The 18082-nt window shown below is 32.6% G+C and overlaps 1 protein-coding gene across 3 annotated transcripts in view; it reads right to left on the bottom strand.

Moving 5' to 3' along the window:
• LOC115214428 (meiotic recombination protein SPO11-like) overlaps positions 1-18082 on the bottom strand; it is a 757765-nt gene that overhangs the window by 591179 nt on the left and 148504 nt on the right. For all 3 annotated transcript variants that reach the window (XM_036504807.1, XM_036504808.1, XM_036504809.1), the window contains one exon: positions 9503-9602. In XM_036504807.1, coding sequence (XP_036360700.1) covers positions 9503-9602 — 100 coding nt within the window. The remainder of the gene's footprint in view (positions 1-9502; positions 9603-18082) is intronic.

Genomic DNA, 18082 nt, shown 5'->3' with positions numbered 1-18082 from the left:
TCTATTTTTATTAATTTTTCAAGCAACATAATGAACAAAATTTGACTTCATTCTAAGGAATTTAGTGTAGTGAGTACAAATCAGATTTTTATACTGTGTATGTACGTGGGTTTTTTTTTAAATCCCAAATAATACAAGTGCTATTTACCATTTGTTATTGGATGAAATATTTAATTTTAGGCAGGATTGCAACAAATTAAAGCTGAGTAAACATTTCATAATATATTTCTTATCTTAAGGCAGCGAGCTGGCAGAAATGTTAGCACAGCAGGCAAAATGCTTAGCAGTATTTCGTCTGTCTTTATGTTCAGGGTTCAAATACCACTGCAGTCAACTTTGCCTTTCATCCTTTCGAGGTCGATAAATTAAGTACTAGTTGTGTACTGGGGTCGATCTAATCAACTGGCCCCCTCCCCTAAAATTTTGGGCCTTGTGCCTAGAGTAGAAACGAATATATTTCTTGTCTTACTTCTTATTTGATATGACATGGTATTAATGATTATCTGCTTATATTTGTTGAAAGATTTACTTTCACAATAGATTTCCAAAAATGAGGGGACCTATGATCAAAATTATTTCAGTTGTGACTATCCTAACTTTTTAGGATTGAGTAGAATATATTATCTCATGCAATTTTTGCTTACTTAAGACAATAGGGTATGATTTGAGAGAGCTTTGTAATTTCTAGCTTCACAGTACAGTGAAGCCTGAAAATTACTTTGAGGATTTTGATTTAGATTCAACCTTGCTGTCACTTAGTAAAGGGAAAACTGAATAAGAACTGACAAGTTTAAAATGCATTTTATTAAAAATATAATAATCAATCAAATAAATTATTCTAATTGCATTTATATTTATAACTGTAACATAATGATACAGCTTTAAATATGAAAAATCATACACAAATGATGCTTACATTTAGTTATGTTCTTAAATAAGTATGTTAATTCTGTTTTAAGCAAACATGATGTGCACCTTCCAGTATAGGAAGGAGATTTGGATGATATTTAATTATAGTAGAAATATGTTTCTTTCCAAATATGGGAATATTTATCTGTAATGAGATATATTGAATAAAATTAATTGCATCACAAACTGCGCAAAATTTCTCGCATTGAAGGAGTGTTTTAAATATTGCAATTAATCCTCTTATCTTTTCATTCTTCGTATCTCAATATATTGATCTTTTGATTTCTAAATCCTACTACAAAATAGATGAATTATAACATAAATATCTATATATTATGCTTTAAATTATAAGCAAAATTTTGTGCATGCTTCATCATTTATTGGAAGCAAATATTTTTACAGCTTTTAGAGAAGTTACCTCAGCAACGAAATGAACTTATAAAAATAAAATACAAATAAAACAAAGGGTCACATGAAATATGCTAAAGAAATATAAATATACCATCAGCAAAATTCTTGTATTAGTAGTTTTTAACAAATGCAGAAGTGTTGTGATTAAGAGTTTAAGGAACTTGACATGTAACATGCAAGCCTGAACTACTGTGTTTATATCTTATATCTTTTACTTGTTTCAGTTACTAGATAGTGGCCATGCTGAAGCAACAGCTTGAGGAACTTTTAGTCGAATGAATTGACCCCATGTACTTATTCTATCAGTCCTTTTTTGCTGAACTGCTAAGTTACAGGGATATAAATACACCAACACTGGCTGTAAAGCAGTGTTGGGGGCAAACACAGGCACAAACACACACACACATGTACTTATTCTATCAGTCCTTTTTTGATGAACCGGTAAGTTACAGGGATATAAATACACCAACTCTGGCTGTCAAGCAGTGGTGGGGGCAAACACCAACACAAACACACACAGATATATATGATGGGCTTCTTTCAGCTTCTGCCTCATAAGGTTTTAGTCAGTTTATGCTATAGTAGAAGACACAAAGTGGGACTGAACTCAGAACCATGTGGTTGGGAAGCAAGCTTCTTACTACACAGCTATGTCTGTGTCTATGAATTGTTTATTATCCTTAATTTTACATTTAAAAACCATGTTCTTGAGCCATTTCCATTTTCACTTAAACTATGCTGGATATTAAAATAGATAAAATAGAATTATTTTCTAAGTTTTCTTTTTCCCTCTCACTCTTATCCAGTGTGACTATCACAATGAACATGTCATTGATGTGCCATTTCTAAATAAATTAATTATAGCAGTAAATGTAGTTATATTTCTTCATTCTTATTGATTTTAATGAAGAAAAACTATAGCTGGGTAAGGAAAAAGAGCACTAGAATAAGTATTTTTGGCTCTCTTATAAAAATAAATTATTTTTGGAAAATACAATATAAGGATTTTGTGGAATTGTTTTGTTTTTCTCTTTTTACATAACATTTGTTTATTTTCTTCAGTACATACTAGATATTTATATTTGTATGTTCTTATATAGACTGATGCTTAAAACATTAAGTTTTGGACCCATTTTCATTGACTAAGAGAAATAGATTCAAGTACATAGTTTTAAAGCCTGGTAATAAAATATTTTTAATCTAAATTTGATGCATAAATGAATTTTATTCTCGAAAATTGTATTGATCGTCAAACATAAAATCATCCAAAATTAAATTTTCATAAAACATTCTCAGCACTTTGTGAAACAGTCTTATTCTTAATCATTAAGAAATAAATATTTCAGATGTAGACATTCAAAAACTTAAAGGTATTTTGACGAATCAATGGAAACTCAAGCAAAGAGAAGTATCAGAAGACTATACATATAAACTACAAACAAAAGTCATCTATGTCACTGAAAATCTGATACGCAAGACACAATCATAAATAACAAAAATCAAAATATCAAAATGGCAACATTATCAATCTCCATCTAAAGCCCTTATGATAAAAACCTGTCAAAATGAAAGATTCCATCCAGCTATCTTATTTGTTTTAACTTTGCTTCTTACCAAACTTTTCGACCTTGCTTTCTCAAACCAACAAATGACCTTTATGAAGTTGTTTGGTCTGCTGGGCAGAATTTAAACTTGAAACTCTAGGAAATAAAACTAAACAATGTATTCTACAGATTCAACTGTCTTAAATCAAAATAAAAATTTAAGGAAAAAAACTTATACACTGGCATAGGGATATAGATGTAAACTGTGAGTCATGTACAGACTTATACTGTAGATCACAAAACCATGACTTTACTAATTACATTATGTAATGTCTTTTTTCATTAAGAAACGTGTAAGGTAATAGGTGGATTGAATAGACTGATTAATCAGAGATTTATGAAAGGTTAATTGCTTTAAAAAAATAATTTTGTCTAGCTCTGTCAATATAATAATAGTTTATTTTGGCATGAAAAATTTTTTATTAAAATAATAATGATACCTTTCCCAAAGATTACATAGTTAATTGCATATTAGCATGAATTTTCAAGTGTGTAAAATTTATCTCAATGATATTAAATGATATTAAAGTGACTAGATAAAATGTTCAGATCTGTCCAATGTAAAATATATCTATTTGTGTACTTTTGCTACACTGTTTATAACATATAAGGTTTTTTTCTTTTATATAATCTTCTTTGATATAGTTTGTGTTTTACATTATCTAATAAAATAGTTGAATGTACTATTATCACTAATTTATTTGAATTTCAGAATTGACTCTTATTTTTTTCTTATTAATGACCATCAGTATAGTTTCCATAAAAATGAATCCACTGGTGACCTGCTCTCCTCCATCACACTCTCTGGACTCTAACTTTGGAGAAATTTGAATGAAAACAATGTTGCTAAATTCAAAATCAGCCATGCTTTTGATCTTCTTTGGCATGCAAATCTTCTACTGAAACTATTCGCACATAGACTCCACCTGTCTCATCTATTGTTTCACTAGCTTCCTATCAGATCACATTATCATTGTGTGTTGATGAAGCACCTTTTTCCCTTGTTCTATCAACTCCAGCACACCCCAGAGTTCAGTTCTGTTCCAACTTTTTTTTTTTATTTCTATACATCAATAACTTACCTGCTGCCACACCCAACAACACTTACTCTTATGCAGATAACACTATCCTGCATTCCTCCCTAACATTCACCAAGTATGCATCATTCACTCACAAGCTAAACACCACATACCAAGCCCAAATTGACACCATGAATAGAGACCTTGAAAGCATGATTAGCATATGGGAATATGCTAATCTTGTCTCTTTCAAAAACAAGAAAAAACAAACAATACTCTTATTCATTAAAGATCATTGCACCACACCCTATCATAAGCAGTACTCAACTAGAGTCTTTGCAATTGTTCCAATTGTTGGGTTTCATCATCACGAAAGATCTTTCATGTCAAAAATACATCCTTAACATGGCTAGAACCAAATCCCACTGACTGACTTCTCTTCAGGGCCAGAAGATACTTCAGACCCCCAATAATAAGTGATCATCTACATAGCTCACAATGGAAAAGCACAATGGAGTGAAATCTACAATGTCATATTGCTCCTGTTACTGTTACACACAAAGAGGCATCCAGAAAAGAGTATAAGGTTCTCACAAACATGCTCCAGGCTTTGGCTCATAGGTGCACAGTCTCTTCTTTCCACCTCTTCTACTTATATTATAACAGCCACTGCTTCTTGGAGCTAGCTGGGCTTAAGCCACCTCCACTCAGACATACTCACCTTTCCTCCTCTTGTCACTTGTGCCTATCCAACCCCTCCTCCAGGGCCTACAATAATCATTAAGCCCTTCTTCTTCTTCCCAGAATGTCAGCCTTCTAAAAATCTCTTTCTGATCATGTCTTTTCTGTAGGTATTAATCTACAAAGATTCAAGATAATTAATGACACCAGTCTCACAGTTTAGGAAGACCTATGAAGGTCCTCAAGACTCAGCAATGAAAAAGAATAACCATTATCAGATATGGTAATCAGTGTGGAGGACGTTTTAACCCATACATCATGTCTTTATGTTTTTGAAATGTTATAAACCAAACTGTTTTTCATTTAATTTGACAGTTGTAATTGCCTAAAATACTAAGCATGTGCTCCCTCAAATAGTTATAGTGACTTAAACCTTCTTATGTACTTCAGAACACACTTCTAGTATTTCAATATAAGCATTCCCTGCATTATGGCTACCTCTAGATATGGGAGAATATACCTGCAATAAAACAACTTCTTTGCTCCAGCCAATGGATCAGGCGGGATAGTTAACTACAAGATATATTACCTGAGAACTTTCAATAACTTATGAAAGCAATCAACAGGGGGGATAAACCTACAGTTAGAGACTTCTCGAAGAAGTTCATCGTTATGGATACCATGGATAACATAGCTGAGTCAGGGTATGGAATGAAACCTTCAACTTTGAATGATGGTTGAAAAATATATAGACTGTCTGTACCCATGACTTTAGAACTTTTCCACAAGCAGAAAGCCTACACAAAATTCAGAAAGATATTGTAATACAAATGATGTAGGATTTCAAGAAGCCATGAAAGATGATGTTGCTGAGTTGCTAGTGTTCCATGGAGGAGAAAGTTTATCTAATGAGGAGCTGATATTGTTAAAATAAGGGCAACCTGAATATACAGTGGAGAATATGGAATTTCCACTAACTCCATTTAAATTGAACACAGAATATCTTCTAGCTTTTGCTGATAACTCAAATTGTAAATATAACATAAACGTTATAAGAGAAATAAGATTAAGATTAATATAAAAAATAAATAACGCTGAAGCAAATTAACACCAGATATATAGTGCGTGTGTTTTTACTGGCTAAACTGGCAAAATGACCATTCCTAAATACAACAATAGTTATAAGACAAGTTTATAAGGAACTCAGCTTCTACACTGACCTCTGTAAAGAGACAATGTGCCATTAACATTAATTTTGCTGTTTTACACTTCTCAAGTAGGTGTTGATGATGATGAACTATAAGAGGGAAGATAGTGTCCCTTCATCCTCCCAGTAACTCTCATTCTAGCAATTCCATCCCTCACACAATAGCCAACATTTTTTGCAGTAAGAACAATATTACAATTCTTATTTATTCCCCTACATATTTCTCTTCAAATCTTCTTATATATACATATAGTATTTGGATTTTAGTTTTTATTATTTTCCTGAAAAATAACCATTGAGAAACATTATCACTTTATAACATGAAAATCAATGGAAAAATTAATTTCGCTTTACGGCAGTTTTGCAGGAATATATTACTCTCATAATGCAGGGTATTCTTGTGTATATTAAATTCATTATATTTTTATTTTTAACATTGCATTTGTATCTATTAATTGTATTTTATCATCTACTAAGATTTATGATTTATTAAAATTTCCAGAATGAAAATAATATAGGAAAGGATCACAAGGTTAAATTTTATTTCAATACAATACAACCCGTTAAGGCTAATACAATATTCAAAATAGCTATTTTAGCTTTTCACATGGAACTGGAAACTGACCTTAGAAGACAATGGAATTTTGAAATTATGTAAGATATCCTAAGTGATTTTATGATGCACTTTCTTGGTATGTGCTGTTTTATGATATTATCAAACTGGTTCTCCGGTTAATATGATAAAATTTTGTTTCTTTTACAGCTTTCTTTAATTGTAAATAGTAAAGGCAAATATTAAAATAAGCGAGTATGCTACACTTATATGCTGCACTTACAACTCTACATTTATATCTATTTTATTATGTTCCCTCTGATCTAAGTATCTTCCTGAAGAATATATAAATCACAAGAGACAATTCTTTATTTAGTCAGGTATTTTCCGCATTTAAAGTACTATGTTTAAATAAACAATTTAAGAGGTTACACAATTTGTACATATATACATATATATGGATATAAATTTATACATACATACATACAATTTATAATAATCATATTAGGATATTATGCAAAACCCTTCATGAAAACATGCTACAACAATAATGTAGTTCAGTTAAAATTGCAACAGTAAACCAAGAACAAAAGAACAAGGATTCAATTATTATCAAACCACTTGGATTTATCAGCAAAACTTGCATATTTTTACTATAGAATAGAAAGCATAAAATATTTCCTTGAAAAAAACCAAAATAGTTTATCTTGTATATGGATATGTCACAGATGATAAATAGCTTACAGGCCATATAAAATAATAATAATAATGAGCTAAATCAATAACATAGTATCTCTTGTCTTTATAATTATTTATATTCATTGATTTAAAGTCATGAATATCAAATATATTCATGCATTTCATTTATACTTTGTATAATGTTAAAACCATGAAATTGCTGATGACAACTTGTAAAACTATCAACTTATAAATGTATTTTCAGAAAATATAAGAAAACAAAATCAAGTCAGATTTCCATCACAAACAATAAGCATATGTTTATCAAATACTTCTGTCGGCAGATATGCAAGGAAAATCAGTGAAATGAAACAAAATAAACATAATATTCATACACTTTTCTTCATTAACAGTTTGCAAATGCTGTCAATAAATGCTTGTGCAACATCTAGGAATTATTGTGTACCAAATAAGTAAGCTTTTTTGCTGTAACAGAAATACTGCAATTAGATGAAATTCTTTAAAAGTTCATCTTAATGTAATACTTCTGTTAGATACTGTTGTAGCTAAATATTTTTTTAGTGGGAGTCTAATTCTTTCACCAGCCTTAAAATAAGAATAATGGATTGATGAAATGAGCCATGAAAATATTAAAACAAACAAAATTTTCCTCTGCATTACTTCTGGCACCAAAATGTTAATAAAACAATTCTTAACAATTGTTTGGACCTAAGTTAATGATGCAATAAATTCAATTTTAGGATAAATTATATATTCTAGTGGTGGTACATGTAGCAAACAAAAATAAGACCATGAAAGAGTTAGTAAGAAAACAAAGAAGACCTTCAAACAGTTAAAGCTGCAGATCTTAATAGAATTCCATGTAATATAAAGTTGTTTATGTAGAAAAGATTAAAATGTGACAGATGTATGAACATTTTTTTACTACATTTTACCATCAGGATTAACAGAATAATAGAGAGCTTGATATTGGTGCATATAAGCAAAGTGGATGAAGAAAATGTAGCCATATATGTTTACAAGTTGCAGCAATGTATAGATAACAAGAAGTTAACTAAACTAACAAATCACTCTGTATATGCTTTATCTAATAATCAAGGCAAATAAGGATATTCTAAGAATGTTTACTAGAAAGCAGTATTAATATCTACAAACATGGAAAAGAGTACTTTTGAATACTTTTCTGCATCATTCAATCATTCAAAATGGATTATGGAAAATCATTCCTTAGCTACAAAAGAAGACTAAAATAAGGAAAACATCAAAAATTGATTTGAATCTCACAACAGCACTGGAAAGATAGGTTTGTAAAACAGTAAAACGATGATTGAGCTGTAAAACAAGAAAACTCAAATGCATATCTTATTGTTTTACACTGGTGTCAAATTAGGTTGAATGGTTCTCAGTTCCCACTGCACAAATTGTTTTTATTGTCATTTATACCTGTTTCTCCATAATGAAATATGGTGGATGGCTCTTAGGTATTTCAATACATGTTGTGGCCTTCATCATCTAACAGACACAGCAACAGAGAAGACCTTCAAACTTTTTTATTGTATATGTCATGTTTTTTGCAGGGACATGGTATAAGCTCAACACTCTTTCTATTGCCCACCATAATAAAGAATGGATTAAGTGCATTTTATTTTGACACAAGCACTAGAAAAGTTGAATGCTAGGACTCGAGAATCTACTCTGTTTCTACTCAGAGTTACTGCTTTCTTACATGAGAAACCTTCAAGCAATGTTAAAAGGTTCCTAAAATTTTGAAACCACCTAAAATTCCAGATCAATGTGGAAGTATGAGTAGACAAAGAGCAATACTTTCAAATACACTAATCTATACAACTAATACATCTTGTTCTTGAGTATTATCAGAAAACAGTGAAATATTGGTGAATGAAATAAAAAACATTATTCAATATTTTAGTGATATTATTCAAATAAGAGTTATTATTAAGATTGTTTAACAAATTCATTTATGTGCTTTACCATACATTCAAATAATTTAAAATATATTCAATTAAAATATAAGAAAGATTTCACTACTAAAGAAATGAATGTTAATAACAAATGGAATAACATAACACTGCAGTAATGCTTAAATTGTATTGAAACATAATATATTAGCTGAGATCTATAGTATTGCCATTATTATATTCATTAAGATCATATTGAAACATTTCAAAATAACATACCATATACAACTTTAAAAAATATAATATTACATTAATATGAAATACAAATGTAGTTTTTAAAGCAGCAAAGATATACATTATTAAAATTGTAAAATTCTTCCATATTAGATTTGCTTTATTTGAAAAATTACATCATTTAACCTAAAAAAGTAAATTCAGTTTCAAAATCTTTTACGTACATTAGACTAATCTTTAAACTAGAAACAAAAAAGTAAACTTACCATGAGCATCAGCATCCATTAAGCCAAATACAGGAATGCGAAGTTCATTCCATAAAGTTTTCAAAAGCAAACGTGTATTAATATCTGGAAATCCTTTACCCTTTAAAATAAATATAATTGAACACACTTTTATTATATGCATATGAAAGACAATATGTGTATGCACTTGTGTGCATGTGTGTGTGTGTATGTGTATGTGCATGTGTATGTGTACTTGTATATAGGTATATATGTTATATATTTTACTATTTCATTTAGGCATAGCGATACTAATAACTTAGAGTTAGAAATCAATATACATATGTTTCACAACAAAGCACCATATATGTTTATATGACATAAACATTGGGTGGAGGAGATCAGATATATATAGGGAATGAATGTGGTGAATGGTAAATATGGTGGAGATAGCCAATATTAGTGTGAGACAATAAGAATGAGAGATGAATACTGATAAAGAGCAGTATAGACATGAGGGACAGGTGACTAGAAGTACAGTGATGGTGATATGACATGGTATATTGTAACAGGTATTGCTTTCATTTCTTTGAGCAGCAGAATCATACAGAAATAAGAGGGTGATGACAGGATGGGTAATAGGTACTGAGGAGTGTGGTTAGAGATTGTGAATTGTGGGGAGTAAGAAATACATAGTGACAAAGGTGGTGGGGGATTGTCAATAGTAAGAATGAAAAATAGATGTTAGTAGGAAATGACGCTGGAGAGAGACACAGTTGATAGGATCAGTGGGGAGGGGACTCAATTATGTGCATATTCATTATACTTTGAGAAACTAAGCCACAATATACAAGCATAGATAGACAACTCTTCTCCAGTTGTACATATCACTAAGCATCAGTTCCGCGTCATCTTTACCAGGAGTTTCAGTATTTTTAGATCAGCCAATTCATATCTTCCTTGATTTTCCTTTTCAACAAGATTGATCAACAGTGAGTGATCAGTATTTCTTTAGGCAACTATTCTTGTCCATATGCATGACATTCATAAACCAAAGCAATTTTTGCTCTTGCACACTGTTTGATTCCTCTGGTGCTCAGTTTTTCTCTTAACACATTTTTACTTGATCAATTATGCATGTAGACATTGCACATCCACTGGAGCATACTTGCAACATTTCTTTCAAGTGCTCACAGTTCTTCCACATTCAAGACTATCTCACTACCATTTAGCATTGCAGTTTGTATACAAGCACCATGCAGTTTGCCTTTCACTCTGATACAGAAACATTTTGTTACCAACAAAAGTATTAGACCCCTGACCCCTGAACTTTCTCCATTCTGTTCTTTACCTAGCTTCTATACTTTCAGAATATCCTCAACCACTGTTGATTAGGTCACCTAAATAACAAAAGATATCTACAACTTCTAACAGATTCTCCTAGGCATCTGAGGACATCCGTTTACCATGCACTACTACTCCAGTGCATCAGCCATATATATATACTACATATGTGGAAAATTCTGTCTGTGGTTGTGTTTGTGGAGTTGTTAGCTAACTCCTCTTAACACAGTTTTAGCTGATCAGTTATGCATTGATCAAGTAGCCAAGTTTATTTCAGATATTCTCATTTTTAAAAATCATCCCTGGCTAATCATTGAGAAGACATTGGTGTTGCCTTGGCGGCAGTTTACACTCTCTGGGTGCTCTTGCTGGTATTGTTTTATAGGCAGTGTGCTTTTCTTATCTACAAGATTGTAGAAAGATGACGTATGTTCCTGCTTATGAGTATGATGATTATGATATGATATGGCATTTTTCTTGTTGAAAGCTTCCTAAGTAAAGTCTGAGAATTAATGAGTGGTTATATTATGTTTGTCACCAAATAATGTAAATAATATTAGTCATGGACTAATATTGCTTTTACTTCACTGCATAATTATTTCTAGTTAGCATTTTTTTATGCTCCCTGTTTTCTATATATTATCACTAACTATTGCTTTCCAGGTGAATGGCATCACTAAGTTATTTATTATCTAAACAATTCTATTTTCCTATGCTAGCCAATGTACATCTTGTACATTTATTTATTCAGTGATTTTTTCCATCAATATTTCGGTAAACATACTGAAGACTATGTTTTGCTTATGAGGTCATAATGTAAATCTGAATCATTTCTGGAGTTATCTCCTGTATTTTCCAAATATATAAATTGTATTAGTTTTCTAGTAATGTATTTTTTCTTTGTTACGCAATATTTTCTAGCTTACTTTTTAATGTCTTCTACTTTATTAATATTGTAACACTAGCTTAAAATATCCTTTCTGAAGATATGCTAAGCAATGTGGCAGATAACTATTTAGTAATGTGCAACTGTTCATTATCCCAGTCCAGTTTGTTTCTACCTTTAGCAATATGGCTGTACACAAATTATACTTCTCATTTTCTGAATTGCTGTGAAATTCTTTTTTTCAAATTTATTGGATATGTTTGTATGCTTGCTTTTTCTGACATGTTCTGTCTCATGTTATTTGTATCCTTATTATGACTTTTGTATTGTATATACCTAAGAAGAATCTATAAGTAGAGTGCAATCATTTTTCTTTTACCTTTTTTAATGCTATTTGTCATAAAATATCTTGCTAATAATTGCTGATATACTGTAAGTTGTTTCCAACAGTCTATGTAGTTGGCTTCTGCTTTTTTGTACGTATATAGATACAGTATCTATTACTATATGGATGAAGCTATCAATATTTTATTTCATCCATTTTTAGAATTACATCTAGTTTCTAAATTATTACTTTGAAGTTCTATCTTACTATTTTACTGAGAGCAAAAAAAAAGTTGACATAATCCTTTTACTTTTTAGTAATCAGCTTCCTATAGTCACTCAGTTTTGGAAGCACTTTTTTACATACGTTTTAATTAATTTTGAACACCTGTATCTAGTTCATCTAAATTATTCCCACATGCATGAATTCATTCCTTCCTAAGTTATGATATACTGTCAGACTCATTTTATTGCAAATGTTTAGTGAAATAGTTAGTTAGCCTTATCAAAACAGCTTTTGCAGATGATGAAAGAACCCTCTAGATATGTAGAAAATAAAATGTTTAATTTTAATTCTCAACTGATGCTTAAAACTGTACATGAATTAACTTTAACCTTGATAATATGAGAGGGGTAAAAGGGAGCTGTGATCCTGCTAACAGAAGGAAGAGAAAGAAAGGAAATGAATAAACAGGTATAAGCATAGCTGTGTAGTTGTAATTTCACATCCCATAATTTTGGGATTGACCCAAAATTATAGCACTATAGCACTTCTGCCATAATCTCAATTTATCCAGTATCTTCTGAGGAAGATTTAACTGACAGAAAGTTTGTGTGTGTGTGTGTGTGTGTGTGCATGTGCACATGTGTGTGTGTGCATGTGTGCATGCATATTTTCTCCAGGTGCATACTGACCAAAAGATATGAGAACAAATGAGAAAACTGAGAACACTTGTGCTTCAAGAGTGAATTCTGGATTAATATGCCAAGTTCCTTGTCATTCATGCCATCAAAAAATCTTTGGACCAGCAGAAGCCAGTAATCAATGATGCTATTGTTCGTAACATGTGATTTAAAATAAATAAATGTAAATGATAAAACATTGACTTTGGGGCATTTATTAATATCAACACCATGCCCACCAGAGTTTTAAAAATTATCATTTGGAAAGAAAGAAAGCGTTGAAAACTCTTCTTTGTGCACACCTGAATTGCCATCCTAATTAACATCAATCATATTTAGGAAATGAAATATTTTGAATTTAGAAATTGTAGTTTATATGGGACAAGAGCATGATAGAATAATCTCTCATGGCAACCATTGATTTTGTCAGTTGTTAGGGTATAATGCTTTGGTATAATAACCCTTATGCATCTCCATTAAGGTAGATTAGCTTTCACAAACTTCCCCCTGTCTCCATGAATGAAAAAAAACTGATCAATGTTGTGTTTGACCTTGTATTAAACTGGTAAAACAGTTCAGTGACTGAAATCAGTAAAAGATTAAAAGAATAAAATACAAAAAGAATAAAATACAGCCCGGTTGAATGAGAATATTTGCAGTCTTTGTAATGAGAAAAATTAACTTTTTGTGTTTTAAAAAATTAACAGCATGTTTTTTTCCTTCAATATTGGACAAAATATAAATTTGAAAAATCAGTTTTTTATTGTTAAACTTGTAAAATTAAACATTCCGTGAATTAAAAGCAACATCTAGTGAATATTATCACATGTGAGTCAGACAAGTATGATTAAGAAATTTATTTTACAACCACATGTTTCTGGGTTCAGTTGCACTTGGTGGTACCAAAGGGAAATGTTTGCTACTGTTGCCACCCAGGTCAACCAGTATTTTTAGTCAAATTGGTAGAAACTGTACAAAACATATCGTGCATGTGATGTGTGTGTGTGTGTACGTATGTGTGTGTACATCTATGAGAATGTTTAAACCCTGTGATCAATAGTCAGTATCCCACAATGTCATTTTGCAACGAACTGTCCATTAGCTTTCTGCTTTTCAACACATATTCATTATTTTAGTATCCAATGTGCCATGCTCCTTGGGTTGGATAGAATTTTGTTGAGGCAGATTTCCTACAAACGGATGCTCTTCCTGTGTCTAAGCCTCACCTGCTTCCAAGTAAATTAATATTCCCCATGACCAAACACTTTTTCACAGAAGATTGTGTAACAGTGACATTTGTTAACAACTATCACATGGAGTCAAGGCAAGGAGTTAGTAATACACACAAACATGTATGAGTGCACACACACACACACACACACACACACACACACATGTATCACATATATATACATAAATATATATGGATATATAGGTGCAGGTGTGGCTGTGTGGTAAGAAGCTTACTTCCCAACAACATGGTTCCAGGTTCAGTCCCACTGTGTGGCAGCTTAGGCAAGTGTCTTCTACTATAGCAAAGTATTGTGAGTGGATTTAGTAGATGGAAACTGAAAGAAGCTCATTATATATATCCTCATCATTTAACATCCACTTTCCTTGCTCGCATGGGTTGATTGGTTTGACTGAAAACTGGTAAGCCAGGCGGCTGCACCAGGTTCTGATTTGATTTGGCAAGATTTCTATGGTTGGATGACCTTCCTAATGCCAACCATTCCAGGAGTTTAGTAGGTGTTTTTTATGTGCCATCAGCACAGGTGCCATTGATCTGACACCAGCGTCAGCCATGAATATGGTCTCACATGGCTTGACAGCTCTACACAAGCAGGGTGTATTGCCAAATGTCTTGGTCACTTGTCACTGCTCCAACAGTGCTTTTTACATGCCAACAGCACAGGTGTCAGTCAGATGGCACTGGCATTGGCCATGACTATGATTTCATTCAGTTCGACAGGTCTTCACAAGCACAGTATATCACCAAATGATTGAAAGCTGCTTTGAATGGGCCAGTTACAAGACACTGGCATGGGCCACAACTACAATCTCACTTGGTTTGACGGCTCTTCGCAAGCATGGCATATCTTCAATGGTATGTCATTTGTCATTGCTTCTGTGGGGCCCAACATTCAAAGATCATGCTTTACCACCTCGTCTCATGTCTTCCAGGGTTTACCTCTCCCACAAGTTCCCTCCACTGTTAAGAGTGTGACACTTCTTCACACAGCTGTCCTCATCCATATGCATCACATAACCATATCAGTGCTGTCGTCTCTCTTGCACATCACATCTGATGCTTTTGTGTCCAACTTTTCTCTCAGGATGCTTACACTGTCATGAATGCACACTGACATTACACATCCAGCAGAGCATACTAGCTACATTTCTTACAATTCATTCGCAGGCATCATACAGTCTACCTTTCACTCTGAATGAGAACCCCTTTGTTACCATCAGCAGTAGGAGCTCTCTGAACTTTTCCCAGCCTATTCTTATTTTAGCAGCTACACTATCAGAGCATCCACCCCAACTACTGACTTGGTCACTTAGGTAACAGAAACTATCAACTACTTCCAGTTTTCCCTACTGGCATGTGATGTAATCTATTTTCTGTACATTTTTGGTGTTTATTGTACCTGTGCACGCTTCACACACAAAAACTATCATCCTTGTTAACCTTCTTCTGATACTGCTTCACTTCTTATGTGTCCATTGCTTACACTCTGGTGCATCTTATGAAGTTTCTACCTTCGCCTTTTCTACAGATCGAGCAGGGCCATCTACCTGAAGGGATTTGTGATTTGTCTGCCTTCCTACGTATTAAGACTTTGTTAGCTCTAAGGCCCTTCGATTATGTATATATTTGTGTGTCTGTGTTTATCCCCTACCATTGCTTCACAACCGATGCTGGTGAATTGATATCCTCATAACTTAGCGGTTCGGCAAAATAGACTGACAGAATAAGTACTAGGCTTACAAAGAATGTGTCCTGGGGTCAATTTGTTTCACTAAAGGTGGTACTCTAGGTGGTACTTTACATGTGGCAGATGTGCAGGTACATTAAACATCAGCAATGTATAAAAAAAATAGATTCTCTCACATGCCAGCAGGAATCCCTAGAAGTAGTAGACAGTTTCTGTTACTTAGGTGGCGATTGCTCTGAGAGCATAGCTGCTAGAATAATAGGCTGGGTGAAGTTCAGAGTACTACTACTTCTGATAGTAATGAAAGGCCTCTCCCTCAGAGTAAAAGGCAGATTGTATGATGCCTGTGTATGAACAACTATGCTATATGGCAGTGAGATATGAGTTGTGACTACTGAAGATGTGCGAAGACTTGCAAGAAATAAAGCCAGTTGGTTTTACTTGATAGGTAACGTCAGTGTGTATATACGACAGAATGTGATTTAAGAGAAAAACTTGATATACATAACACTAGATGTAGCATGCAACAGAGATGATTATCCTAGTATGGCCATGTAATGTGTATGAATGAAAACAGTTGCATCAAGAGGTATCAATGTGGAAACATGTGGAAATGGTAGACCCAGGAAGATGTGGGACAGAGTGGTGAGAAAGGATCTACAGATGTTGGGACTTACAGAGGGGATGACAGAGGACTGAGACTACTGGTAGTCTGCATGCTTGAAAAGACATATCAAGTTAAGTAAAAGTGTGGTTGCTCTTGCATACAGGCTTACTCCATGTAATCTTCTCCAGCTGAGCATCCCTAATCTTCTGGGCTTGTAGGTATTGGTGCCACATAGAATGCACTCATGCCAGTGGTGCATAAAAGCACCCAATACAGTCTGTAAAATGGTTGGTGCTAGAAAGGGCATCCAGCCAGAGAAACCATGCCAAAACAAACATGGAGTCTGAACCCCTCTTCAGCTGGTCAGCTCCTATCAAACTGTCCAACCCATGCCAGCATGGAAAACGGACGTTAAATGATGATGATGATATATATATATATATATATATATATATATATATATAGAGAGAGAGAGAGAGAGAGAGAGAGAGAGTAAGATTTATACATATATATATATATACCACACACACACACACACATATATACACACACACACACACACACACATATATATATATATACACACATACATAAATATATATATACACACATATAGAAGCATTGGTTATAGAACATTAAATTTGGGTCAACGACTTTACATACACCACCACCTGTCAAACATTTAATCATATATAAAAAACACCATTGTCTACAAACACATAAAAAAATAATACATATACATAAAATCACAGAAGGTACAAATATATATATTCTAATAAAATACAAATAGAATGGCTTGTCAAAAGTTAAATATAACAACTAAAATTTCAAAACTACCAAAAAGCCTAATGGACAAATATAAAATAAAGATAAAAATAAAACTAAAATAAAATAAATGTCCACCAACTAAAAAGATTTTATCAGACCATTAAAATATTTTTAAAGATTAAAACAAAAATTTTGTTTAATATTTGAAAAAGTCTTTTACTTCCCTCACACAAGTATGTCCAAAGTTCATAAGTAAGCAGACTTCCACAGGTCAAATTTACATACATCTTGAAAAAAGTCTTTTACTCCCTTCACACATGTACATCCAAAGTTCATAATAAACAGATATCACAGGTCAAATTCAACATTCACATATATCTATGGCCATTTTGGGAGCTCACCACCGCAGTTCATTTACACTAAAGTGCATCATAGCGATGACTCCCTCATCAGGATAAACATGAAACATGCACAGATCAAAACTTTTTATGAAAATGATTCTTACCCACAAGGGGCACACACAGAAACCATGGGGACATATAACAATTAAAATAATAAAATTATGATAAACATGAATGAAAAATATGGAGAAATATTGATCAACAACAATTGCCTTACATCAATTATTACTTTTTAATTAAATACAAATAGACTGTATCCCATCTAACAGCTGTTTCTGCTTCCAATATTATACGGTATTGCCAATGGAAATTCTGAAAATAATATTCATCATATTCGGTAATACATCCGATCAGGAATCTGAAGCTTCATCAGAGTGAAGAAAAATACATAAAGGAAAAGGAAAGAAAAAAAGAAGAGCCTCAAGAAGAAGATGAAAGGCTTAATATATT

Source organism: Octopus sinensis, linkage group LG7, assembly GCF_006345805.1.
Source record: "Octopus sinensis linkage group LG7, ASM634580v1, whole genome shotgun sequence".
In the NCBI taxonomy this organism is placed as follows: Eukaryota; Metazoa; Mollusca; class Cephalopoda; order Octopoda; family Octopodidae; genus Octopus; species Octopus sinensis.
This window is presented reverse-complemented; position numbering and strand designations above follow the sequence as displayed.